The 27,500-nt window shown below is 45.0% G+C and overlaps 1 protein-coding gene across 1 annotated transcript in view; it reads left to right on the forward strand.

Moving 5' to 3' along the window:
• Positions 1-1,343: 1,343 nt before the first annotated feature.
• LOC310793316 (sphingomyelin phosphodiesterase 3-like) overlaps positions 1,344-27,500 on the forward strand; it is a 37,362-nt gene continuing 11,205 nt past the window's right edge. The window contains exons 1-4 of the mRNA XM_083655116.1: positions 1,344-1,735; positions 3,839-4,090; positions 4,420-5,608; positions 25,499-25,574. Of these exons, the coding sequence (XP_083511242.1) occupies positions 1,434-1,735; positions 3,839-4,090; positions 4,420-5,608; positions 25,499-25,574 (1,819 nt within the window). The 5' untranslated portion in view covers positions 1,344-1,433. The remainder of the gene's footprint in view (positions 1,736-3,838; positions 4,091-4,419; positions 5,609-25,498; positions 25,575-27,500) is intronic.

The raw sequence follows: 27,500 nt of genomic DNA on the forward strand, positions 1-27,500 counted from the left end.
AGATGACTACATTTTTCTCTTCTTTTCCTATTTGCATAATTGTGGAATTCTGATTGGATGGCCAGCCAATGATGTAATCTTGCTGATTGTCTACATAAGGGCTGTCTTAGATTCACATGTCCTCTTACTCCCTGATGAAGGCTCCTGCGTGAGCAGAAACATGTTGGTGTGTTTTTTAATCTATAGCCATGTTTAAAATAAAGGCTTTTTAACATTTTCTACTGAAAAGACCAGTGTTGCTGTGGGATTTTTTTAAAGTTTTTTTTTAAGGTTTGCTCGCTTCCACTCTCCACAAAAGGTTTTTTCTTGCGGGAGACAAACTTTATTTTTCTATCCGACACAGTTCTGGTTCTGGTTCTGGTTCTGGCTCTGGCTCCGTTCTGGAGTCTCAGAACCTTGGTGCTTTCTGGCAAACCAGCCCGCGTTCACACCAGTTTAAGTGGAACCAAAGTGGGAGGACATTATTCGGTAGTCCTTCTTCAGTTTTTTAAGTTTATTAATAATTTGGTCTGGCGTTCGAGCGGCATACAACTTGCTCTTTCTTGTACTGCTTTCTAGCTTTTCTCGAGATTCGGTAGATGCCCAAATCTCCACTAAACATTTGGTTTCCTCAGGAGACCACTGCAAATTCTTTTTCTCCATGTTGTTGCTGCCTTCTTCTCCTTCCTGCTCGTTTTCACAGCCTAGAATAAGACACGCCCACTGATGATGTCATGGTTTGCAAGGAAAAACCAACTATTTTTTGGTTCCGCTGAGAACCAACTTTTTCCGAACCAGTTGTGTTTTCGGTCTGAACACGCCGGCCGGTTCAAATTTGGGTTCGGGAACCGGAACCGGCACGGAGCCCTGCCGGTGTGAAAGCCCTATGAGTGGAGGTTCTCACGATTGCGCTGCCACTGACAGTATCTGTTTCTCTCTCTCCCTCTCTCTCTCTCTCTCTTTCTCTCTCTCTCTCTCTCTCTCTCTCTCTCTCTCTCTCTCTCTCTCTCTCTCTCTGTCCAGGTCCTGAGGTCATGGTGATGGTTAATGGCCATCCTTTCCCGATGCCGGTGGAGCCCTTACAATCATAGATCTGTCACCAAGGGAAAGAACTCTCATCATGGCAACCCCCTACCTCGAGACTGTGCTACTTGACCCCTCCTGTAGGGGGCGGAATTGCTAAGGAAAGCGGGAAGGAAGTGAGGCGAAGGTGGCCAGCTTGCCAGTGAAGTTAAACAGCAGTCGCCCAAACCATGTAGTGTACCTTTCTCCAAGCCGGGGGGAGGGTCTACATTTGACTTCTGATTTATTTTGTGTGTTTTTGTTTGTTGGTCCATTTTCGGACGCGATTCGTGCTCCTTGGCTTTTGAGAGTGCGTGCGTGCGGGCGTGGACGCTGCATGTGAGCTGAGGAGAACGCGATAGCGAGGCAGAGCGAAAGACAGAAGGAAAGAGATGGTTCTTCACACCTCCCCTTTCCCCGGTGCCTGTCTGCACTTCTTGGATGGCTTGTCGTGGAGCTTGGTGTTCCCCTGCTACTGGCTGCTGGACCGGCTCCTGGCGTCCTGCGTGGCCACCTCGCTGGAGAAGCGGCGCCGCTCCCAGGACCCCTGCTCCTTCCTCAGCCTGTGTGTCCTGCTGTCCGCCCCCCTCTACCTGCTGCTCCTCCTCACCTCCCTGCCCTTCGCCCTGCTGGGCTTCCTCCTCTGGGCTCCTCTGCAGGCCGTCCGCCAGCCCTACCTCTACACCTACCACAGGTTAGTGCTGATACCTCTACACCTACCACAGGTTAGTGTGCTGATACCTCTACACCTACCACAGGTTAGTGCTGATACCTCTACACCTACCACAGGTTAGTGCTGACTCACTCTGGGAACCCAGTCTGACGACTAATATGACTAATATGAGTCTGGGACAGACGGTCGATATTCCGGGGATGTGCCGCCCCTTCCGTCGTTTTTTTTACAATCGACGACATTGTCAGGTGAAAAGAAGCAGCTGGCGACTGCAAGGTATCGAAGGAAGCATGTGCTAGTCTACAACTCTAATACTCTATAACTCTAATAATAATTATTATTATTATCTCCACACCTATTGCAAGTTAGTATTTATTGAGTTCATATTATTTAGTGTCTACCACTCAGCAATGTATCATTATTTCTTGTCTACCAATATCTCAAGTTCTGCAGTATCCCAAGTGTCTGGGCATAAAGCTTCTGAAAAGAGGGACTGCTGATCTGTAAATACGTCCCGTAGCACTAAGTGAGCAGCATATATCTGTGGGGGAGTTGACAATACCAATGACTGGATTACTTTGGTCTGGAACTGAGATTTCTTGCCATAATATGAAAGAGGAATATTTGGTATTTGATTTAAAGTAGAGCTGAAATGAAAAATGATTCCCCCCCTCCTATTTTAGATCACATCCCTGGGTGTTCAGTGCACCTAATGTATGCCAAAAAAAAATCACAAAAATCAAATTTCTTTAGTTTTTCATGTTTTTTGCACATATTTTCTCTCTCTCTCTCTCTCTCTCTCTCTCTCTCTCTCTCTCTCTCTCTCTCTCTCTCTCTCTCTCTCTCTCTCTCTCTATATATATATATATATATATATATATATATATACAGTATATATATATAGTGTATTATAGTATATTGTAGAGTCAAACTTAGACACACACACACACACACACACACACACACACAGGCACGCATTTACATGGTTCATTTTAAGGACAGCCTCTGACCCACATTCCCTTCAGTTGCTCTCTCCCTCTCAGTCACGGTGCACTCTGTACTCTGTACTCTGTACTGGGTCACTGATAGCATCATAGACGGTGTCATATGTACGTCAAACCATTTAATCTCATGTACACAAACCTGATTATGCCTGAATGTGCACTATAAGTAGCCTATCGGTGACTTTCAATTCATCAGTGTGTAAGCCTGTAACGGCCCCGCCCCCATCCGTGAATGTACAAACGTGCTCCTCTCGGCCAAGATATATAAAATACATTTATATTCAAGACGACTTCCTGACCCCGGGCTCCTGCTTTGACCTTAGTGGCTCCTATTTCATCATTGGCTGTTAATTTCCATTCTGCATCCACTAATTATGGTTAATATATCACGGTGATTACAGAGGAACATCAGACAGCTCCAATGCCTCTGGTTTGACTTGACCTGGTAGGGCTGGGTTAAAAAAATCTATTCTCCGATTTTGAATCAATTTTTATTTTAATCCTTCGATCCTATCGATTCATGTCCAGAGATCGTTTTTTTTTTTTTTTTTTATAAACATAGGCTATAATATTATAGGCTGTGTGTGGTAGTTGAAACATAGTTTCAAGTTGACATTTATTTATGTTTGTAGTTGAAACAAAGACATAAATACTGTAGGCTACATAAATGGAAATGTTTGATCATTAATATCTACTTTTAGAAATGATATAGGCTGAAATCAAATCACTGTGCACAATTGTGAAAGTGTTTTTATTGACAGATGAAAAGGCTGTTATTTACCGTTTGTCACCACCTGGTGAGTAAATATAAGTGTAACTAGAACCATTCAAATTAATAACCGGTCCGCAACTTTTTTTCCCCATGTATCTACCGGTCCTTGCCGCAAAAAAGGTTGGGAACCCCTGTGTTACATAACTGGACAGTCATGTAATTCAGGTTACAGCTCAAAAACATGTTTTAGTATCACTAACCAAATCGATATTGAAATTAATCGAATCGAATCGGGATTAATCGATTCGGAACCTTGTGAATCGGAATCGAATCGATTCTTGAAATTTGAACCAATACCCAGCCCTAATATATATATATATATATATTTTTTTTACTTACTTTCTGCAGACCAGACAAGCACGAGGCGGAGCAGGGCGCGGCTGGGCCGGGGGGAGCCGGGATCGGGGAATGGAGGCCCCAGGGCAGGAGCTTCTGCTTCTGCAGTGCCAACGTTTGCCTACTGCCAGACTCCCTGGCCCGGTTCAACAACCTGTCAGACACCCAGAGGAGAGCGCGCGACGTGGGGAAGAGGATCCGCAACGGTGCCAGTCGGCCACAGATTAAGATCTACATCGACTCACCCACCAACACCTCCATAAGGTAAGGAAAGCTCGCTCCTGGTCAGTCTTCAGTGTCTGATTGTTTGTATCTAATGAAGAGAAGAAAAAATGCACACTTGAGCTGGCTTTCAGGTCATGAACATCAGAAGAAGGGAGAAGCTGCACACTCGTAACTCTCATGCAAAAGTTTTAATTTAAAATTATTGCCTAATAAGGATTATTAGGCATAATATTAATGCATAATAAGGATGATTATTTTTGTGTGCACATACTACCATTGCTTTGCTTTTGTGAATGACTCTACTCACAGGCAGAGAAAACTCTTTGCAGATGACTTATTTCTTTATTTGTTACTCTTCCATTCATTAGTGCGGCATCTTTCAGCAGCCTGGCCACAGGTTTCCGGCGCACCTCCTCTCTGGACCAGCGTCCAGACCAGACACACACCACCACGGAGAACGAACCCCTCACCGAGTGCCCAATCCACCCCTCAGGTGCCACCGACTGCCCTGTCCACCCCATCGCAGGGGACCACCAGGGCTCCTCTGAATGCCCCGCCCACCCCATCGCAGGGGACCACCAGGGCTCCTCCTCTGAATGCCCCGCCCACCCCATCGCAGGGGACCACCAGGGCTCCTCTGAATGCCCCGCCCACCCCGTCGCAGGGGACCACCAGGGCTCCTCTGAATGCCCCGCCCACCCCGTCGCAGGGGACCACCAGGGCTCCTCTGAATGCCCCGCGCACCCCATCGCAGGGGACCAGGGCTCCCCTGAATGCCCCCTTCACGCAGACGGAGCACACAGCACAGCGGACTGCCCCCTCCACTCTGCGGGGGCCAACCACAACAGCTCAGACTGCCCCGTTCACACTGCAGGAGAGGTCCCAGACTGTCGTGTGCATTCCCCAGGGGCTCCGAGCAGCCCGGGCCACCACGACTGCTGCCCCATGCATGGGGAAGGGGCCCCACCAAAGCCCTCCACAGATTGCCCCCTTCATACCTCAGGGGTTCAGATCAGCATCAGCGCCCCGGAGCCGGACCCTCAGGAAGAGGAGGAGGCCGAAACGGGGAATCACCGGCCCGGGGAGGCGGCGGGAGACACGGGCAGCATGACTGCCTCTCGGGAGTCCCTCGCTCGCTACCACGGATGCGACGGAGGGAGGGACGGAGGAGGGGGAATATCCTCCAACAACACTCTTTCGCACGTCCCGCGCACCTCGGTCTTTAAGCGTCCGGGACGGAAGCGCCGGCACGGTGACGACGGCTTCGACCACGAGATCACCGCCTTCTTCCCCGCCAACCTGGACTTCCTGGCTCTGCAGGAGGTGTTCGACCACGGAGCGACCACGCGGCTGCGGCGGCAGTTGCACCACTACTTCCCGTACGTGCTGAGCGACGTCGGGCGCTACGGCTGGAAAGGCTGCTGCTCCAGGTTCAAGTTCTTGAACAGCGGCCTGATGCTGGCCAGTCGCTACCCGATCCTGGACGCGCGGTACGAGTGCTACCCCAACGGGAGAGGGGAGGACGCACTGGCTGCCAAGGGGGCGCTGTTTGCCAAGGTCAGATGCTTTATATGACTTCTCTCTCTACCACTTGTTTTTCACATCGCTCACATGCAAGTTGTGGCTGGAATGCATTCAGAATAGCTGCCGTTCCAGTCACATTGCGAGACTGATCAACACAAAATCAGCAATGCAGCAAATATATAATTTTCCACACAAATACAAATAGGTGCACGCCTTCTATGCCTGAAGCGTTGTTATACTTTCATTCAATTTCAACCTACAATGAAAAGTTTGAGATTATTCTTCGGGTAACTCCATACTAGACTTTCCAGACATCCTCATAATTTCCTTCTTGCTTTTAGAGATTAGCTTTGGAGTTGTTCTATCTGGAAAGTCAAGGTTTACACCCGTTTGAAATACATCTTAACTCATACCCCAGTCGAACAAGCGCTATCCCCTTTTTGCACTTGGCTGGTTTACCAGGCTAGTTAAATGCCGTTCTTAGACAACACCCTTGAGTGCAGATTAAAAAATAACATTATTTGGGTGATCTATGTGAAAATTATGAGGTGAAAATCTTTTGTTAATATGATCCTGGATAATACACGTGTTGGGTTCTCCACACCAGCGCGAAGGGTATAAAGGGAGTGAGAGAGGGAATCTGATTGGTCTGTTTGATGTAACGCCCAGAGTCTGGGCTTTACACATTGATTGTATAATAGAACTGGATAATGTCAGTGTGACGTCACCCATTGGGTTTTGATAGCAGAAAATGAGGCTTGAATCTCCCGCTTCCTGCTCATCGTTGATTGGTTGAATGGATTAACTTTACACGGAAGTACGGGGAGAGAGGGCTGTTAAAAACTAGTAGAAGAAGAAGAAGGAGGAGGGGGCGGCTGCCCCTAGCGGCTGCCGGGGGAGTTTCCGAATTTGTCTCACAGGCTTGAACGACTGCCATCTTGTTGTTCGCTTCTGTTTGCTAGCTTGCTCGCTGGCTGGCTGGTTGCAGTGGTGAAATGGTCCAGGACAACAAATATAATAACTTTTAGTCCGAAGGTATGGGCGAGTAGGAGTCCAGCCAGCCGACCACCGTCTTGTCCGGGGCCTGGCCAAGAGACCATGGTGTGGTGTGATCCTGGTGCATTGTGCCTGAGTAGCTGGTGTGAGTCTCCAGCCTGCTAGCTGCTGCTAAGCCTCCACAAGGTAAACTGCTATTATACTTATCTCTGGGCAAACTCTAAAATTGATAACTGAGGTGGATTTGGTCGCGCACTTGGTGCTCTGCTATGTTGGACTCGTTGGACTGTTTGAGTGATGCTCATGTTTGTAAGCTAACGCTAGCTCGATTAGCATCGTGTGCTAACGTGTGAGCACCGTGGTTATAGCCTACTTTAACTGAAATTTGGTGGCGTTATGTTATAGTAATTAATATAACACGGTGTCGTTTGTTTCTTCAAGGGATGGCTGTCGGAGTACCATGGTGGAGCAGGAACAGCACAACAGAACAGAGGCACATTGTCCCTTGGTCAAATTATTTGTGAAAATGAATGCTACGTTTTGATTCCCATGTGCATATTACTGTGAGAATATTGCTGATCATCAGTTGTTCAACCTAAGATATTGCAATAACATAAGCTAAATGCTGACAGATTTGAGACTTTTGATAGATTTACTTTGAGCCATTTGGTATGTATCTGCCAGTGTGTTTTTGTCAATAAACATTGCCAACAAAGAACCTTGTTGTGTAGGCTATGTGCAAGTAAATCATGTACCCGAATGTACCCCAAATCTCATAGAACGAGCCCATTATAGTTGTCTGGTCAGAGCAGGCAGGTTGTTAATAAGATGTGATATAAAGATATTTGATGTCGAGTGAACCAGCTTCAACCAAATGACCAGGAAGAAGAATGAAGATGGAGAACCAACCGACTGCTTCAAATCAACGAATGATTTATATTTATTGAAATATGGTTATCTGTAACAATTCGACATAAACAAAGGCTACACCATGCAACATATATTTTGATATCATTCAAACTTAAAGAATGGTTAATTTTCCACCATGGTAGGCTGTACTGCTGTGAAATGGTTACCTATATTTGTATCAAGTGTTGCTTGGTAGATTATCTATATATGCCTAATTTACCAGTAGACATATTCGTGCAAGACCTTAGGCTATGTTGAGTTATATCGATCTGATAAAGTATGTTTTAAAATAAGGATAACAAATTGCTGAGCTTGGCGGATGCCTCAAGACAAGTATGTATCATTTTTAAATGTCCAATACCATACAGAAAAGCAAATTGAACAAACGACCAACAGCATTCAAGTCTGCAAAAACTTGTGATGTTATGTCACGTTAACATTTAACCTTATGTAACTGTATAGATGGCATACATGTAACGTGACGCTCATAACATGGACAGACCATTTAACGTTAGGCTACTTTACATACCGTTAGATAACGTTAAATGGTCCGCCATGTTATGAGCGTCACGTTACATGTATGCCATCTATACAGTTACGTGTGTCTACTAACATTATTAAAATATCATAAAGTAGCGCTATTTTCTGATAATTTGCTAAAGTATGACTTGCTATCTGCTAGCCATACTAGCCTTGTTTTGCTAGGTTTTCTTATTCGTGTACTTTCCGCAGACTAGATGCCTTTGCGGCACATTGCTGCCTCTAACGGGCGGAGGTATTACTGTTTCCCAATATCCGAACTATATCGCCTATTTTCCTCGAAATGGGGCTATAATTAAAAAAACTGGAGCCTTGAGAGCATGAAAAATACTTGAAATTGTTTTTTCAGACCATAAACTCATTTGTAAAGTGTTTATTTAAGACAGAGACCGAGAGAGAAGTTGGCTCATTTCACATAGAGTTGAATGGACGTTCAGGGATGATGTTACACAAGCTGCGCCCCCCACTGGCCATTTGAGAGTATGGCAACTTCCGCATTGGCCTCAAAAAGAGACTGGTGGCCTTGCCGACTGGCTTTACATTAATCAGACCAATCAGTGTGGCCTGCATAATTCTCGCTATAACCACACCCATTTAAAGCCTTTGTGCCGGCCGCACAGGCATTTTGCGGTGCAGGGAAAATAGCAAAGCGATTGGCCACGCCCCCAATTTGCACTGCGCGTTAAACACGTGCAAGCGCTAAATTAGCACTTTTGCGACGATAGGGCCCGTTGTCTCTCCGAAACAGACAACCTGAATTATTGAAAACACGGTTTCCTGTTTCCTTGGGGGCGTTTTTTGAAGTCAGAATATGAATATCTCTCTCTCTCTCCTTCTCTTCACAGCGACGATGTTGCTTCTTCCACATCTCATTCCATTTCAAACGGAGCTGAACTAACTAACTGTCACTCCACGCCTAATTTCCATGCTCTCCCCAAAGCAGAAATGTGTCTGCGCCATGATGGCTGTTTGAGGCCGTTTCAGCCGAGGGCTATAATCTTGTCATCTCCAAAGCCATTATCTGTAACTTTGGCAAGGCAGTAATTGAATCTGCCCATTAAGTCTATTTATACTAAATTATCATATTATACATTTGTGAAAGAGAGTGTGAAAGAGGGACAGATAGAGAGGGAGACAGTTAGACTAAAGAAGACCTGTCAGCAGCCTGTCTTCATTAAATCACATTAATTAGCTTGACCTAAGCAGATCCAGAATCATATTCATCAACCAGGTGAGGACTCAACCTGCAGTTATGAGTGAGTTTTCTCCATCTAGATTCTAGATTGAAAATGTGTACAGGGTTGTAGCACATGTAGACCTGCGGATGTTATAACTAAACCTGGTTGAATAACACTGTTGAATTGGTCTATTGGATTGCACACCTAAGACGGCTACCAGAGGATGCTTGAATGCATGATGTGAATGTATCATTGGCATCGGTTTCGGTGCTTGAGACTCCGGAAACTGATATGGTGCAGTAGCATGGCGAAAGGTATAGAGAGCCAAAGTGGAACGTCACTTCCTGCTTCAGCACTGTACTTGAAATTTTCATCCACCATTTATTTTCCCATAGACATTTCGTAAAATGCTTATAAAAATAGTTTTACTTGGTCAAATCAAACGGTTCAGATATATCTAGAAAAAGGGGAGACCACATAACATTTCACTCTGACAAAACGTTAAAAAATGAAATTAAATGTGAGTGAAATGTTCTTTGGTCTCTCCCGATTCTAAATATAGCTGTTTGGTTTGAACAAGTAAAACCACTTTTATAAGCATTTTACGAAATGTCTATGGGAAAATAAATGGCGGATAAAAATCTCTGGTACAGTGCTGAAGCAGGAAGTAGGCGGTCACTTTGCATCTCTATTTGGCTGAACATTTCCAACATCCCAAATCTCTGAGTCTCACCTGGATAGGCAAGTGGCTGCACTTTTGAAATGACCATTTCACCATTTTGGCTAGCAGTCTCTAACTGTCCTGTGGTCTGTTTAGGATTGCTTCACGCTGTGGCCGTCTTTTGTACTGCATCCTCTTTGTCTATGAAACGCTGTCGCTTCCATTTATCTGTCAAATACACAAAGGCAGCAGTTTGGCTGTTCTCCTGTGGGAGAAAATGGAGGAGCGCACAGTGTAAATCCTATATAGACATCGTGCTACGTAATCGTGATGAAGTGTTAGACGGTTTGTGTGTGTGTGTGTGTGTGTGTGTGCGTGTGCCTGTGCGTGCGTGTGTGTGTGTGTCCGTGCGTGCTCCTGTGATACAGTAAGTGTTGGCACTCTGTGCGTTCATTAATCAGCTACGTACTGTGACCATCACGACCTGAGCCTGGATCTTTTCCAGTTCCCGCTGGTTAGCCTCCGCTTCACACAACCCCATGCCGATGGTGGGTACCTGCGTGTGTGTGTGGGTGTGTGTGTGTGAGTGTGAGAGCATGCATTTGTGCATCCATACGTGCCCGGCTTAGGCAATTCCATAGACTGTATAAAAATATGGATGGAGCCACCGTGACGTCACCCATTAGTTTATGGCCTCCTGTTTTGAAGCCACGAGTTTGGCGTTGTGACCGTCGCCATCTTGGTTATTTGGAGCCAGAAGCAGCTAGCGTGAGACCAGGGGTTTCCCACAGAGCCGCAGCGCCGCCTGCTATTGGTCCACGATCTGCGAGCTGCACGATCACTGGACAGGCGACCTGTCAATCACACCCCAAAACATAGTCTGCTTTATCATCTATTTTACTCGAAACGGGAGCGTAATTTACTAAATGAACATCAGGCTGTATTGAAGAAGACTTGAAACGAGCGATTGAGACCATAAACAAGTCATTCGGAAAGTGTTTACTAAGGTCATACATCAAGTGAGAAGTAGGGTCATTTTCCCATTGACTTCCATGCAATCTGACTTCCTGGTGGAACCAGTGGAGTCGCCCCATAGGCAGACCATCAGAAAGAGTGCAGGGTTAAGGCACTTCTGCCTTTGGCTTCGTTTTTCACAAACGGAGCTACTCCTTGCCTAGGTGTGAGCATGCATACCTGCCCTTAGGCAATTCCTATGGGGACTGCCCCCTAGTCCGATACCTCACGAGTCCGATACCTCACGAGTCCGACACCTCATGGTTTTGGGTTAGGGTCTGGGGGAGGTTAGGTTTAGGCGTGGGGGTGGGAGAGGTTAGGTTTTGGGTTAGGGTCTGGGGGAAGTTAGCCTCTTTTTTCGGACTCGTGAGGTGTCGGACTCGTGAGGTATCGGACTCGTGCCATGGCACCATTCCTATATCCCTCCTATGCTTGCAGGTTGTACTGTATATCTAATAGACACACTTCCATACAGCCTGCATGCTGACAGGGTCATCCAGTTAGCTCCTGTTAGCTCGTGCTACCTGCTGACTGTCACTCCAGCTTACATCCCCTCCTCCTGTCCCCGGGTCACCTCAGGTCCCTCTGACAGGCTGGCTGACAGCCAACTGGCAGGGACAGCTCTGGATGCAAGCTGCTTATTCTCTGATGCAACATCAGTCAGTATTAGAGGACCTTGGCTGACGCTGCTTCTAACAATGGTAAACAAAAGGATTCTATATAACGGCAGAAAATTGTTCCATAGAGAGGCAAAGTGAACGACACTTCCTGCTTCAGCACTGTACCAGAGATTTTCATCCGCCATTTATTTTCCCATAGACATTTCGTAAAATGCTTATAAAAATAGTTTTACTTGGTCAAATCAAACGGTTCAGATATATCTAGAAAAAGGGGAGACCACATAACATTTCACTCTGACAAAACGTTAAAAAATGAAATTAAATGTGAGTGAAATGTTCTTTGGTCTCTCCCGATTCTAAATATAGCTGTTTGGTTTGAACAAGTAAAACCACTTTTATAAGCATTTTACGAAATGTCTATGGGAAAATAAATGGCGGATAAAAATCTCTGGTACAGTGCTGAAGCAGGAAGTAGGCGGTCACTTTGCATCTCTATTTGGCTGAACATTTCCAACATCCCAAATCTCTGAGTCTCACCTGGATAGGCAAGTGGCTGCACTTTTGAAATGACCATTTCACCATTTTGGCTAGCAGTCTCTAACTGTCCTGTGGTCTGTTTAGGATTGCTTCACGCTGTGGCCGTCTTTTGTACTGCATCCTCTTTGTCTATGAAACGCTGTCGCTTCCATTTATCTGTCAAATACACAAAGGCAGCAGTTTGGCTGTTCTCCTGTGGGAGAAAATGGAGGAGCGCACAGTGTAAATCCTATATAGACATCGTGCTACGTAATCGTGATGAAGTGTTAGACGGTTTGTGTGTGTGTGTGTGTGTGTGTGTGCGTGTGCCTGTGCGTGCGTGTGTGTGTGTGTCCGTGCGTGCTCCTGTGATACAGTAAGTGTTGGCACTCTGTGCGTTCATTAATCAGCTACGTACTGTGACCATCACGACCTGAGCCTGGATCTTTTCCAGTTCCCGCTGGTTAGCCTCCGCTTCACACAACCCCATGCCGATGGTGGGTACCTGCGTGTGTGTGTGGGTGTGTGTGTGTGAGTGTGAGAGCATGCATTTGTGCATCCATACGTGCCCGGCTTAGGCAATTCCATAGACTGTATAAAAATATGGATGGAGCCACCGTGACGTCACCCATTAGTTTATGGCCTCCTGTTTTGAAGCCACGAGTTTGGCGTTGTGACCGTCGCCATCTTGGTTATTTGGAGCCAGAAGCAGCTAGCGTGAGACCAGGGGTTTCCCACAGAGCCGCAGCGCCGCCTGCTATTGGTCCACGATCTGCGAGCTGCACGATCACTGGACAGGCGACCTGTCAATCACACCCCAAAACATAGTCTGCTTTATCATCTATTTTACTCGAAACGGGAGCGTAATTTACTAAATGAACATCAGGCTGTATTGAAGAAGACTTGAAACGAGCGATTGAGACCATAAACAAGTCATTCGGAAAGTGTTTACTAAGGTCATACATCAAGTGAGAAGTAGGGTCATTTTCCCATTGACTTCCATGCAATCTGACTTCCTGGTGGAACCAGTGGAGTCGCCCCATAGGCAGACCATCAGAAAGAGTGCAGGGTTAAGGCACTTCTGCCTTTGGCTTCGTTTTTCACAAACGGAGCTACTCCTTGCCTAGGTGTGAGCATGCATACCTGCCCTTAGGCAATTCCTATGGGGACTGCCCCCTAGTCCGATACCTCACGAGTCCGATACCTCACGAGTCCGACACCTCATGGTTTTGGGTTAGGGTCTGGGGGAGGTTAGGTTTAGGCGTGGGGGTGGGAGAGGTTAGGTTTTGGGTTAGGGTCTGGGGGAAGTTAGCCTCTTTTTTCGGACTCGTGAGGTGTCGGACTCGTGAGGTATCGGACTCGTGCCATGGCACCATTCCTATATCCCTCCTATGCTTGCAGGTTGTACTGTATATCTAATAGACACACTTCCATACAGCCTGCATGCTGACAGGGTCATCCAGTTAGCTCCTGTTAGCTCGTGCTACCTGCTGACTGTCACTCCAGCTTACATCCCCTCCTCCTGTCCCCGGGTCACCTCAGGTCCCTCTGACAGGCTGGCTGACAGCCAACTGGCAGGGACAGCTCTGGATGCAAGCTGCTTATTCTCTGATGCAACATCAGTCAGTATTAGAGGACCTTGGCTGACGCTGCTTCTAACAATGGTAAACAGAAGGATTCTATATAACGGCAGAAAATTGTTCTATAGAGAGGCAAAGTGAACGACACTTCCTGCTTCAGCACTGTACCAGAGATTTTCATCCGCCATTTATTTTCTCATAGACATTTCGTAAAATGTTTATAAAAAAGAGTTTTACTGGTTAAAAAAAATCTCTGGTATAGTGTTGAAGCAGGAAGTGATGTTCCACTTTGGCTCTCTATAGGGTATAGTCATGGTTCTCATTGTCTTTGGTCCAAACTGTAAAGTAACTTTAAAGTAACTTTAAAGTAACTTTAAAGTAACTTTAAGTCCTTGTAGCTTGAGCAGGACTTGTCTGTCTCTCCTTCTCTGGTGTTCATATCATACCAGTTCTGTAGCTGGATGGATATGAGCATCAGTCCAGACTTTCCAAGCAAATAAGGAACTGCTGGCTATCAGATGTCAACATCCATCAACTTATATCCATAACCCCTTGCATTTTTAGGGTTGTCTCCTCCTGTAGTTGGTAGTTGGATGACACTCTGACTCCTAATGAACCAGTTCTCTTGTAACTGTCGGTCTGAAAGCTGCATTTTCAGGTGTCTCAGTGCCGTTATTTGGTGCCAGCAGAGTTCATATGGCATTGTTCTCACCTGGCCAAATAAACCAAACTAAAGGGTAAATCTGTTTTAAAATGCACATTCGAACAAACCCGCTGAGAACATGAATGAATGAAAGAGCCCAAGAAAGAAACGTTAACAGGCACACAATATAATACAACACAAGCATAATAATACATCATAAAACAGCATCACTTTGCAGGATCAATAAGGACATCAAATGCAAGTTCAAAAAGTGCTAAAATCAGACCAAGAACATGCTTGTTGTGAACAACCTTTATGGACCTTTATGGTGCTGTAAAACACCATTGAGAATGCATGAAACGCTCGAAATCAGTTATTGAAAGTACTACAGAGAGAAGGTTGGCTTTGATGTGCCTGATATTCACTCTGCGCCCCCTCCCTCGCTCCATCCCTCCCTCCCCCCCTGCCTCCCCCGGGCATCTTGGCAGCTTTCCAAAACCAGCGTCTTGTCGTGAACTTCCTCCGCGTGGACCTCTGGTCGTTCTCGCTCAGTACTACGAGACACTCTGGCTCGTGTTCTGTTCGCTTCCAGCCAGCTGGGACGCATCTCATTAGATGCAGCTCATTGATGTACCTGATGTTCACGCTGCCTCCCTCTCTGCTCTGTTTGTTCTCTCATAACAAACAAAAACATGGAGGCCCAGTCAAGGTGAACATGTTAAAGTGGTCATGCTCAAGATCGGCTTCTTTGATTCGGTCTCCATCTTGGATGTTTCTACAATGCACTTCCCCAGAGGTCAATCAAAACAGTGTGTCCAGTCCAGTACTGTGACGTCTTTTTCCTGGGATTTTCTGTTGATGCAGTTTGTACGTGTCTTTGTGTACTCTTTTCTTTATTGTATTTATCCTTTATCTAACCAGGTGAGGAGTCCCATTGTGATCGAAACCTCTTTTTCAAAGGAGCCCTTTTCTCAGTAAAGACCTACCAGACACGGGCTGTTTAGAACAGACAAATGGAGGTCAGAAAGTCCAGCAACAATTGTAGTAAAGAGAACAACTTGAATTAGACCATGGCGTTTTCGGCTTGTCTGACCTAGTGTCCTCTAGAGAGAGAGTGGCGTCAGCGGAGGACCAAAATGCGAGACTCATTAGCCAATGAACAGCCAGGAATGGGTCTCGCGCTACTTTTGCACGCTAAAATAAAGCTGATAATGTGAAGAAGGCCACAGGCCGAAACGTCATTTCATTAAAAACTTTTTGCATATGGAGCAGTGAGTGTGCGACACTTTCTTCATCCTCAAGTTCGCGATTTCGGTGATCAGCACCTCCTGAAACGTGTTATTGGTGTGCGTTACTATCTTCTTTCAATGTACAATTTGATTCAAGGGATGAAAAACCCTTTCAAAGTACAACACAAACTGTCTATTTTGCTGCAACTCGACAGTGCTGCTTTTTTTTACTCAAGAGTTCCAGGACCTTACTTCCTGGAAAAAAACTGGTCCATTGGAGTGAATGGAGATGTCGGGACTCTTCTATCTACACGGCTCTGGTCTGACCTCTTGAGACTTATTGTGTTACATGAACTGGCAATAGGCGTTAGTGAAAGGGACATTTATTTATTGATATACATTTGATATTGATATAAAATGACACATTACTAGAGAGCGGGTGGTAATAAAGAAAAATGCTCCTGGCAGTATCAGAACAAGGAGTGGCTGGTCAATCAGTTATTGGTTAGCTAGTGTGTGTATTCTTGCCAAAAACACTGAAAGTAACATCTATTATTTAGAGATGATTCCCTCTGACGAAGCAAAGCTTTTGAGCCGGGTTGGGGGGGGGGGGGGGGGGGGGAGGGATCTTGGGGGCAGAGTTCGGCTGTGTTACCATGGTAACTTTCGACCACACCCTCTTTGCAAGTCTGAGCTGACTTTACTGACACCGAATGGTAAAAAATGGCGTACTGAGTCGGCCTTCTCTCATTGGCCGGTCCCTTTTCTCTGTGATGTCACCACCTCTTGTACTCTATTATGTCATCCTTGTGACATCACAGGGGAAAGAGACCAGCCAATAAGAGAAGGCACACCAAACATTTGGGTTTGTGTGTATAGTTACACTTTAATGTGTTCATAACTAGCGACGCCTCGAGTCAAATATACGAGAACTTGTCAAACCCCATGTGCATCATTGACTGAAACCATGTCGCAACAGTAGATACTTTAACAACTGAAGATTTAATTAAACCTGATATTAATAAATTGTAATTAAACTTGATATTAATACATTTAATTACTGGCAATTATTACATCATAAGGGTGTAACTTCAATGAATCATTAATTAATGATTAATCTGAGGATGCTGTGATTTATCTGGTAATTTGTTACATGAACATGTATTAAAGGGACACCTTATTACATTCTGACAAGCTATACGAGGAATCAGCATTCATATCTCAAACACTATACATGACATCGCTTATATTTTGACATTCTGAGTGAGAGCAGAAGTAGCTCAAGAGTCCGATGTATAATATATGCACGTCACGTTAAAGTTGTGTGAACTGTCGCCGTTTTTATAGTGTAAACAACATAGCCGGGGCTAGAGTGAGACATTCAAGGCTGGCTCCGTAGGGTCCCATTGCCGTTATCCAATTGCATTACAAGTGACTGTTTCTACAGAGTCGTATTCCATTTGTCATGAACAGCAGCACAGTCAACTCGCTGGAGTGGGCGGATTCCAACGTCTGATTGCAGGCAACAAATTAGCCTAATGGTTCAATTAAGTAACGGCGCTGACGCTGGCATGGTTAGAGGTTCTATTCATACTCAAGTTGTAACACGCTTTGGGTAAAAGCAGTGCCAAAATATCTGGTGTGTATAACTACATTATCTCTGCACTGAACTGTGTAGCAAAGTTACACAATGACTTCATAACCTTATACATCTGCTATTATTCCTTCTGCTAATTGTTCTTCTCAATAGCCTCTAATAAGCATGTTAATGTGCACAACTGCTATTTCTCCTCTATAAATTCAATCTCTCGTCAGTTTCACTGTGGGCAACCGTAGTATCGTTTCCCTGTGGATGTATTTCCCCCCCAAAACAGCAGGTCAGCAAGCCGGAATTGTGTTCCAGAGAGAGAGATGAGGGGGGGGGGGATTAATTAAAAAGTGTTTCCCTAACGAGTGAGCCAGTGCCAGCAGTAATTAAAGCTTTTCAATCTATCTCAACATTTATCCCCTCTTATAATTATTTCAAACTACTGAGTTCATGGTTGAAGAGGCCTGAGAGAGAGAGAGAGAGGGGGAGAGGGAGAGAGGGAGAGAGGGAGAGAGAGAGAGAGAGAGAGAGAGAGAGAGAGAGAGAGAGAGAGAGAGAGAGAGAGAGAGAGAGAGAGAGAGAGAGAGAGAGAGATGTTCAATATCTACTATTATCGCAGCCACTCAATATGGAGGAGGCTATCTTGCATTACAGTATAACTATATCAACCTGCCATGTTATCATCCTGTGTGTTTCTTATGTGTACAGTATGCATTATTGTGTTTGCCGTCTGGGCACTCATGTAACTGACTGACTCCCAGCATTTGACTGCACTATTACTGTTTATGTCCTTTGCATACTTGTATTTGTGTGGACATAAATTAATATTTCAAATGTGTGTGTGTGCGTGCGTGTGAGCACGCGAGTGTGTCCATGTGTGTGTGCGCGTGTGTGTGTGTCAAAACAGGGACACACACAAATCTAAATTGATAGAATGGAAATCAATGGGAGAATTTCCCAAATCCACCCCATGCCTTTAATAATGGCCAAAAGGACCTGGAGTCACTATTTAGGTCGACTCAATTTATTGACACAAATTGCTTTTCCTCTTCAGGCCCAAAGCCTCTCTCTGCATCTGTTCAAACATTCGCCAGGGTAACTGGATGCTACAGAGGTCTCAGCTTAAATGATCCTAGCCCTTTTACTAGCCTACTACTACTACCACCCTGAGTCTGTTTTGGACCTTCTATACTTCCTTTATAATTATTTATTATTTATTATTTCAAAATGCTGTCTTTTTTATGATGAGAAAGACCTAGAAACAAGAGCTGATGGTTAGCTCTTACCTTATTCTCTCTATAACTTGTCTATACGTTTGTGTTTTGTGCTTACAGTATACAGTACATAGCCCTTTCACAACCAAATGCAAGTCAATGGGAGGAGTTGACAGCGAGATAGGCACAGCACAACTTCATTCTAGGCAGCGCCAGCGCTAACAAGAGGCGTTCGCTTGAGATTTGTCTGATGGAGTAAAGTGATAGCCAATCAGCTTCAAGCGGGACTCCATCCAGGAAACTGTAGATTTCTACCACCACCTGGTGTTTACTTTGAGAAAAGGTCCTTTGGGTATTTGTGACTAATAACAGTGACTTACAGGATAACTAACTCCTGCATAAAAAGTTTAGAAACGCTACATTCTCCAAAGAAGACAATGGTGATGCTGCTGCCAAGCCTGGAACAAAGAGATTCACCTGCAGCATGATAGAATAACACATAGGCAGAGGTTCAACTCATCTATAATGACTGGACTATAGCAACATGTCAACCTAAACCACTCATCATAATGGGACTATAGAAAGATGTCAACTAAAAATAACTAGGGTTTCGGCCCCGCTAGGCTCGCCCGCTACACGGGGGGCGCCACACGCAGCTCGGCCGCTGCGTGGCCTCGCCTGCAGCTCGGCCGCTGCGTGGCCTCGCCTGCACTAATGGCATGCACGGCGCACACTTTGCCCAACTTCACATCACTGATGACATCACCGTCACTGATGATGTCACAATGCCTATGACATCACCGCTGATGTCACAATGCCTGTGACATCATCAGTGCCTATGACATCATCAGTGATGTCATAAGGGTGATTCGTTATAGCAAACGGCGGTTTTCATAATCAGCCTTTGTTTGGTTGGCTTCCAGTGTGAGATGACCCGACACAGCTCGTTTCAGTTTGGTGTAGCTCCGTGACCCCGTCTCAAATGGTGCGATGAGAGGAAGTGTTTTGGAGAGATCATGTTTTAGCATCTCATATCCTGTCTTCTGATTCTGATTTCATTTCTATTCATACAGAGATTAAAAACACTTTCCACTCATTTCCACCTGAATTCCTTTCAGGCTTCTCTTGTCGGTACACAGGACTGCAATTAGGACCAGCATCTTCTGCATACGGCGGCAGAAGCACATAGAAACATACAGTGCAGTATGCACTTTGACCAAATGTAGAAGTCCACTCTGGCTTGCATGCATGAGTGCACGCACATCGCGCACACGCACACACACACAAACGCACGCATGCACACGCGCGTATGCACGCACACACACACACACACACACACACACACACACACACATACACAACCCAAGCCAGACATACTCGACAAGAAGCCCCTCAGGCCCATTGTGAGTTTCAGGGTGCACGCACCTATTCAAGCATGAATAAGCCCCTGAAATATTAATACAGCGTGCAAATAGACAGCATGCAAATAGAGAAGAGAAGAGGGGAAGAAAGCAACCCAATCGCCAGAATCAAACGCAAATACAAAAACAACTTTAAAAACTTTTGGCAACTAAAACAACTTAAGCTGGGCTCAGACTACAGGATTCTGACAATCTTAGCCGATTTTGAAATCTGGCTGTGACACGCACTACAGGAGAATCTTCCCAGATTATCTTCCCTAGAATCTCAAACATGCACACACTACAAGATTTGTAAATGTGGCGCACCACGCACTACAGGATATTATTAAGATTATCGGCAGGATAATCACCTTGATGCCCGGCCATACGAACCTGTTTCGTTTTTGGGGTTCCAGCAGTGACCAAAGCGCTCCACCCCCACCTCACCTCTCTCTCTCGTTTCCTCATTTTCATGCCCGTCTCGCCAAACAAATGAATCTCACGGTAGTTAGCATGCATGTAAACAACGCGACATTGTCTGTACAAGTGAGAACACAAACACATGGCCTACCAAAATATATTTCCCTGCTGCATGTCATGAGATCGGCAAAAGTTTGGATACTGGATTGCTTCCTGCAGCAGCAATGCCTTTTCCCCCCACACTGCCTGGCTGATAGACAGGTAGGAGATTACAGCCTCTGACTGGCAGGGGCTCAAAACTACGATATAACAACTTTTTATTCATTGGTCATTCATTGTGATATAAATGAGTGACATTTCCCCCCAAATACTCGTGGTTCTGTGCTGTTGGTATTTGGTAGCCTATAATGCCTGCAGTGCAGCGCATCAAATGAGCCGCGTCAATTAATGACGGTCTCGCGCAGCAGCAGAATGATGTATTTGCGCAGATTTTCAGTCCTAAATATCAAACATGTTTGATATGATCGGGACGGCCCCGATGAGGCTTTGAGCAGATCGGGAGGCTTAAGATTGGATCTGCAAACAGCTCACACTACAAGATAATCGGTGCCGAACGTCGGGCCCGACCAAGCTTGGCAAGCTGCCAGGCCAGATTTCTCCTCCGATTCTCGGGAGGGGTGAATCGGGCATAAATCGGCCCGAAAATCCTGTAGTGTGAGGCAGCCTTTAGTTGGAATTAGGATTTTGGTTTGGTTTCGGCTTAAATAACAAACAAGGTTAAAATGGCGAAACCCTGCCGATCAAACACCGCCCTCCAGTGGGAAAGGGAGGGGTGTTTACACCCTCCATGCACCCCAACCACAACGCCATTACTGGCGACAGCACTATCTCCATAGCAGACTCTATGACGTGTACGTTGATATACACATTATCTAGAAAGTGTTATGGAACGTTTTGGTTCAGAAACGTGATCTACCTATCCGTGGATTTCAGAAACCTACATTTTATTCTGGCAACCAGGCAGTAAGAATGGGGGGAAGAGGGGCATGGGGAGAAGAGAGAGAGAGAAGGAATGAGTTGGCCGGATGGGATTAAGAAAGAATAAGACAATGACAAGATTGAACTCTGTTGATCCCCGTGGGGAAATTAGACTGTTGAAGCAGCAAAAGTAATCAGGTAAACACAAGAAAATTTGAATATAAGTGCACAGATTGAATATACAAACTAAGCAAATAAAAAAGAATAAATGTGATAATACAAGAGAAATACATGGGGGGTTATGTAAACATATAACAACACGATCTCCAAAATAATAGAAAATAATAAACAATTTCACAATAACGGCTCTAAAAAAATTGGATCTCAACATCCATTTGAAAACAAATGTTGGTTAATTTGAAAAATGTTGCGCAAATAAAACATTGCTTATGTTTACCAACTGATCAACAGATCAGATTTCTTTTGGAATGCGACCTCAGTGTGACTGTGAACAGACATGTGACCCGTATCGGACTTCATGAGACTTTTTACGTCACTCTAGTCTAGATCGACATTCGTCACTATTCTGCGCTGACGGGAGGGCCATGATGGCAGTCATCCGGTGATCACAAACAGGGAGGACAGCTGCGATTGAACTAGTCAGTGGAATGACAGTGAGGTTTTAGACCTCACAAGTATTTGGTGTGACACTTTCTGTGCAAAGAAAAACTGGAGGTGTCGTATCGTAACCGGTCTGTCATTGAAATCGAAAGAAATGGCCGTCTTAATCTATTTGGGTCATGGCTGAATTTTGGTTCAGCTTCTGTAACAAACTTGGACTAGTCTGTTCTAGTCTGGTCCAGTCTGGTCCAGTCTGGTCCAGTCTTTCAGACAGAACAGTCATTCCATTAAGTGCAGCTTAAACTAATGCTACAAATCTTAGACAGGGGGAAGATATCACCTCGAGGTGCGCTGGATTTACTGCACTCCGGCTCACCTCGAGGTGCGCTGGATTTACTGCGCTCCGGTTCACCTCGAGGTGCGTTGGATTTACTGCGCTCCGGTTCACCTCGAGGTGCGCTGGATTTACTGCGCTCCGGTATCAAATGTGAGCTTTTTGTGTTCTGTGTTAAACTCAGGCCTAATTAGACTAATGCTTCATTGTTGCTCCTAGGATTTTTCATTAGGAGCTCTGTACAGATAGATACCAGGCCAAAACAGCCATCCCATTACTGGCAATCAGTTCCCATTTGTCTGAGTGAAGCTCCCTTCCCCAGTACGGCGGCGCTGTAACACCATAGGTATTTGCAATAGAGATAATAATGTAATAATCACATAGTGAATTAATCTTGATGATATGCACATGAATTTGTCTGAATCAAGGAGTTGAGGGCCACACTTACAAACTATGGCTGCTTTAAAAGTGTAGAAATACTACAAGAGTCAAATCATTAGTGGTCATCCTTAAAGCGCCCCTCCAGTCACTTTTTCATACCTGCACAACATTCAAAACATACATGTGGGCATGCTGTAACAACGCACGCAGAATTAGCTCAGGAGTTTGATGTATGCATGTCGTGTTAAAGTTGTGTGAACTGTCACAGTTTTTCAAATGTAAACAGGGTCAGCCGGCTAGAGTTAGACACTCAAGCTCAGGCTCCATAGGGTCCCAATTGCCGTTTCCACCAAGTGACGCGGTTTGTTTACCGAAATGCTGCTCGGCTGATCCCTCGTAAAGGGCAGGCTATGAATTGCTATTGTGTTATATCAATCCTTGACAGTAGCAAAACACACAATTTTGATGAAAATATGGATTATTACTTTAAAAGCTTAAAATAATTCAAGGATAAAATCCTGCAGCTCTCCAAAAATACCTCTTTAATTATGAGGATGGAGCTTTACCCCGCCCGGTCCCAGCTCTGTCTTGTTCTGGGTCTTCTCCACCCAAACACTTTCCCACTTCAACCTAACCACCCCACCATCATCCGTTTCTCTCCACCTCCTCCTCATCAGTCCATATCCACCCACCTCCACTCCAGACCTGCATCTCCTCTCGGCTCTGTGTCTGAAGGACTCCTCCACGCTGATTCGTCTGATTAGATGTCGAGCCGTGATGAATGTATTGGAGCTTCGCTTGCATGCTGGGGAACGGGGGTTTGGAAACGGAGGCTGGCAAGCAATATTGAAAAATGTATAAATAATATGAGGGAATGCTTTCATCAGATATGGAATTTGTCAACAAAACCCAACAAAAAATATGCCAAATTGGAAATGGTTCGTATTCTCTAGACTAGACTGCAGTGGTTCTCAAAGTGGGGTCCGGGGAAGGTGTCCAGGTGGTCCCGGGCAATAAGGGGAATAATTTATTTTCTGAAAACGTTTAAAAAGTAATAAAAAAAATCTCATTTGTGAAGATTATCCTGCTGAACACAAATATCCACTCCCATAAACGTGTGTTAACCACAGACCTTATTTCATGCATTTAATCAAAATCCCTATTCTAAAACCCCATAGCCTTTTCCCCTGAAGAACCAACATGGCGGCGATATCTGGTTAAGCCTACAAAAATACGTCATCCCTGCGGTGCTCTATTCCATCCATAAGTACCACGATGACAGAATGTATGACAGAATGAAACCCTGGGACAAAATTGTATAAAATGGGGGTCTGTGGTCGAATTTAGGGGTCCTTGACATGAAGAAGATTGAGAACCATCACTCTAAACTAGAGAATCCAAAGTGACGATGTGAATTTCAGTCTCGTACATTAACTCCAGTATGAAACCAGTATTCTATAAATAATATTGAGCTTGGATATTTCCATGCATGACATAAGGTAATATTTGGAACACATACCTGTACATGACAAAAATAAGATGTATCCTAGGATAATTATGTCGTCACAATGTGTATCGAGTGCATATTTGACTAGGAATGGCGCATATCAATATTCAATATGGTCTGTAGGCTCTTCTCTCTGAGATATTCTGTGTTAAAGAAACAATATCTGACACAACGAGGACACTTCTTGATGCTGTTTTTTTCGTAACATCAGTCGTCGGCAGCAAATCGCAATGCTAATGTCCCAGCTAATGCTGCCTGCTACGCTGCTACAGGCTGCAATCAGTTATCAGCCACTAATCAGTCATCTTAATTGTCTGAAGGGGGGTGGGGGCGGGGCTGCATTTGCTTTCATGAAAACAATATGGGACCTTGTGGCCGGAAAGGTCGTTGGTTCAATCCCCGGGACCGGCACGATAAATCTGGGCGGGTAAAGTGAAAAGGCAGCGCTTGCCCCTCCCTCATTACCACCACTGAGGTGCCCTTGAGCAAGGCCCTTAACCCCAACTGCTCCAGTGGAGCTGATCAGTGGCCAGCAGAGCAGACTGTGGTTGTACTGGTCAGCTTCCAGGTATGAATGTGTGTGTGTGTGTGAATGTGAACAGGGCACTCCTGAAAAAGAGAGCATTGCTCTCAGTGAGACTCCCCGTGTATAAATAAAACAAATTTTACTCAAAACGCGTACAAACTATGCTTCCCAGGATGCACTTGGATGTGTACATGGGATCCCATTTACTGCTGTTTTCAACAGGCTACATGAGCTCAGTTTCTATTGTCATAATCAAAACATTGTGTTTATTCAGGCTCGCGTGTGTAAATTGGGCATATTTGATCAGATATCCGTGCTTTCGTAGACATGTTCATGCAAATGTGACATTTTGTATTGGCAGTGTGTGTATTCGCTCTTAAATCCATTCTGTGTCACATTATTGCATGTTACTTGATGTTTCTTTAACTTATCTCGTATCTCATTTCACATCTTCGTCATGTTTTCATATTGCACATTTATTTTGCCTCTGTACTGCTGTCATCTTTTCCATACGCTTTTTATTCATACACTTCCATCACTAAGTTTTTGTGTCATAATTGTTGTCAGTTGTGTTTTGTTTAATACACTCCGTGATAACACTTGACATTAGTTGACATTCAACCATTCAACTGTTTGACTGTGTCTGCACCTACAGTACACTCTAATATGTAGGTAGGCCTACAGTATGTTCATGAGTTGTCACAGATCAACTCTATAGATGCTTTCAACTCAACAATATACATTATATACTAAATTTTCCCCAGCTTACTTTTGCTTGCAGTATTTGCTAGTACAATAACCGACAGCACATAAGCTATGTTCCAAACTGTTGCCGAGCAACACAATTCTGTGAAAACCATCTATAGATAATATGTTGAATTGTTCAATGTCAACTAATAAGCTGTTGAAATGTTACAAATTCTCATTCTTATTGCTATCCTCTGCTGTATCCTGTTACTATTTGCTACTGCAACGACCCACTTTCCCACAGCGATCGATTATGCTATAATATGAGCTGTGTGAACTGTGGATGTAAACTCACCTGTCCTGTCCTGTCTGCCTGTACAGGTCCAGGTGGGCACCTCCCATCAGGAGCAAAGGGTTGTGGGATACCTCACCTGCACACACCTCCACGCCATAGAAGGTACATTTACTCTCTCTCTCTCTCTCTCTCTCTCTCTCTCTGCATGCATTTGCACAGATGAATATCTTGATCATTTACATGTATTTCACTGTTCTGTACTGTGGAGAGGATATTGCTCTGTGTGTGTGTGTGTGTGTGTGTGTGTGTGTGTGCGTGTGTGTGCGTGTCGTTGTGATTGTCCTAGGGCTGCAACTAACGATTATTTTCATTCTCGACCATTATTTCCTCGACTAATCGATTAGTGGTTTGCTCTATAAAATGGTGAAAAGTTTTGATCACTGGTTTCCTCAAAGCCCATAAGATGAAATCCTCAAATGTCTTCTTCTGTCCTGACCAACAATCCACAACCCAAAGATCATCAGTTTAGTGTCATAGAAGACTAAAGACACCAGAAGATATTCACATTTAAGAAGCTGGAACGAGAGATTTTTTTTGTTTTTTTTCTTAAATAGTCTAAACGATTACAATTATAAAAAATAGTTGGCAATCAATTTGGTCGATCGACAGATCGAATAATTGACTCTAATTGACTAATCCTGGCTGTTCTAGAGTGTCCACTACCTCTCTCTTTCTCCTCGATCGGCCAAAACGCTACAACTACCCTCACACACACATAGCGCGCAAGTGTGTCTGTGTATCCAGATAGCCAGATAAATGGGCGCATCAAAACCCTCGGCGCGCCTCCTCCTGCCGTTCCCATGGCGACTGGCTCAAGCTGTTTAAGGCGTCACAGCCCTATTTAAAGGCTTGGTCGACGCCTCCCTCATTTTTTACCAGAGACACGTCCCCCACCGCCCCACCACCCACACCACCCACACACCACCCACACCACCCACAGCACCACCGCCCCCACCACCCCCGACTCCGTCCACTGCTATTCCTGGTTCCTACGCTTCACACAGACCTAAATATAGCAACAGCGACCGGGGCTGTTTCTAAAGATGCATCAAACATAGGGAAGAGAGAGAGACCTGGTTCTTTTTCTGGGTGAGAAGACTTGACTATGAGAATCTTCTTCCTCCTTGGGGCGCATGGTGTGTGTGTGTGTGTGTGTGTGTGTGTGTGTGTGTGTGTGTGTGTGTGTGTGTGTGTGTGTGTGTGTTTTACATGTATGTGCGTGTGTGTGTGTGTGTGTGTTTTACGTGTGCGTGTGTGTGTGTGTGTTTTACATGTGTGCGTGCGTGTGTGTGTGTGTGTGTGTGTGTGTGTGTGTGTATGAGTGCACGTGTGCAGTAGGGTGGTCAGACCGATAAATTTGGTCCTGGTATACAGTATATATATTAGTAACACTGTGTATGAAGATGTGGACCCAAATGCAGAGATGTCTCTTTACTGGACTTAAAAGGAACAAAAATACAAAACAATAAACGCTACTGCCAAACCCACTGGCTGGCTCAGACGCAGAGCAGAGTCTGCTGAGCAGACTAAACTAAAGACTAACCTGGCACTACCATGCATTTTCTGTGATCAGATTCCAATCGGATAGTGCTTGACCACATTAACCTGATTACATTTACATCTGGTATTAATATGTGTCTCCAGTGTCCACATTGAGATCAGATTGCGATCGGATCAGGAAAGCTCCACAGCATAGAGCAGCATAACAACAGCAGTGACTGTTTGTTGTATGTGGATTGAGAGGACGCATCGCATTTACACTTGTGTTCAATGTGGTCACAAAATGCGTCCCTGACCACATCGGGAGGTGGTTTGGCCAAATCAAATCACAATCCGTCCTCAATGTGTCTTGGGGGCATTTACACCTGTACTCTCAAGCGGTCAAGCACTATCAGATTGCAATCCGATCACAGAAAACACATGTTAGAGCCAGGCGTAAATGGCCTATAAAGTGTTCCGTTGGACGCTACAGTACCAAAACAAAAACAAACACATATTTCACATGTACTTGAGCTGGAAATAATCACA

This window comes from Poromitra crassiceps (assembly GCF_964638095.1).
Source record: "Poromitra crassiceps genome assembly, chromosome: 18".
Lineage (NCBI taxonomy): Eukaryota > Metazoa > Chordata > Actinopteri > Beryciformes > Melamphaidae > Poromitra > Poromitra crassiceps.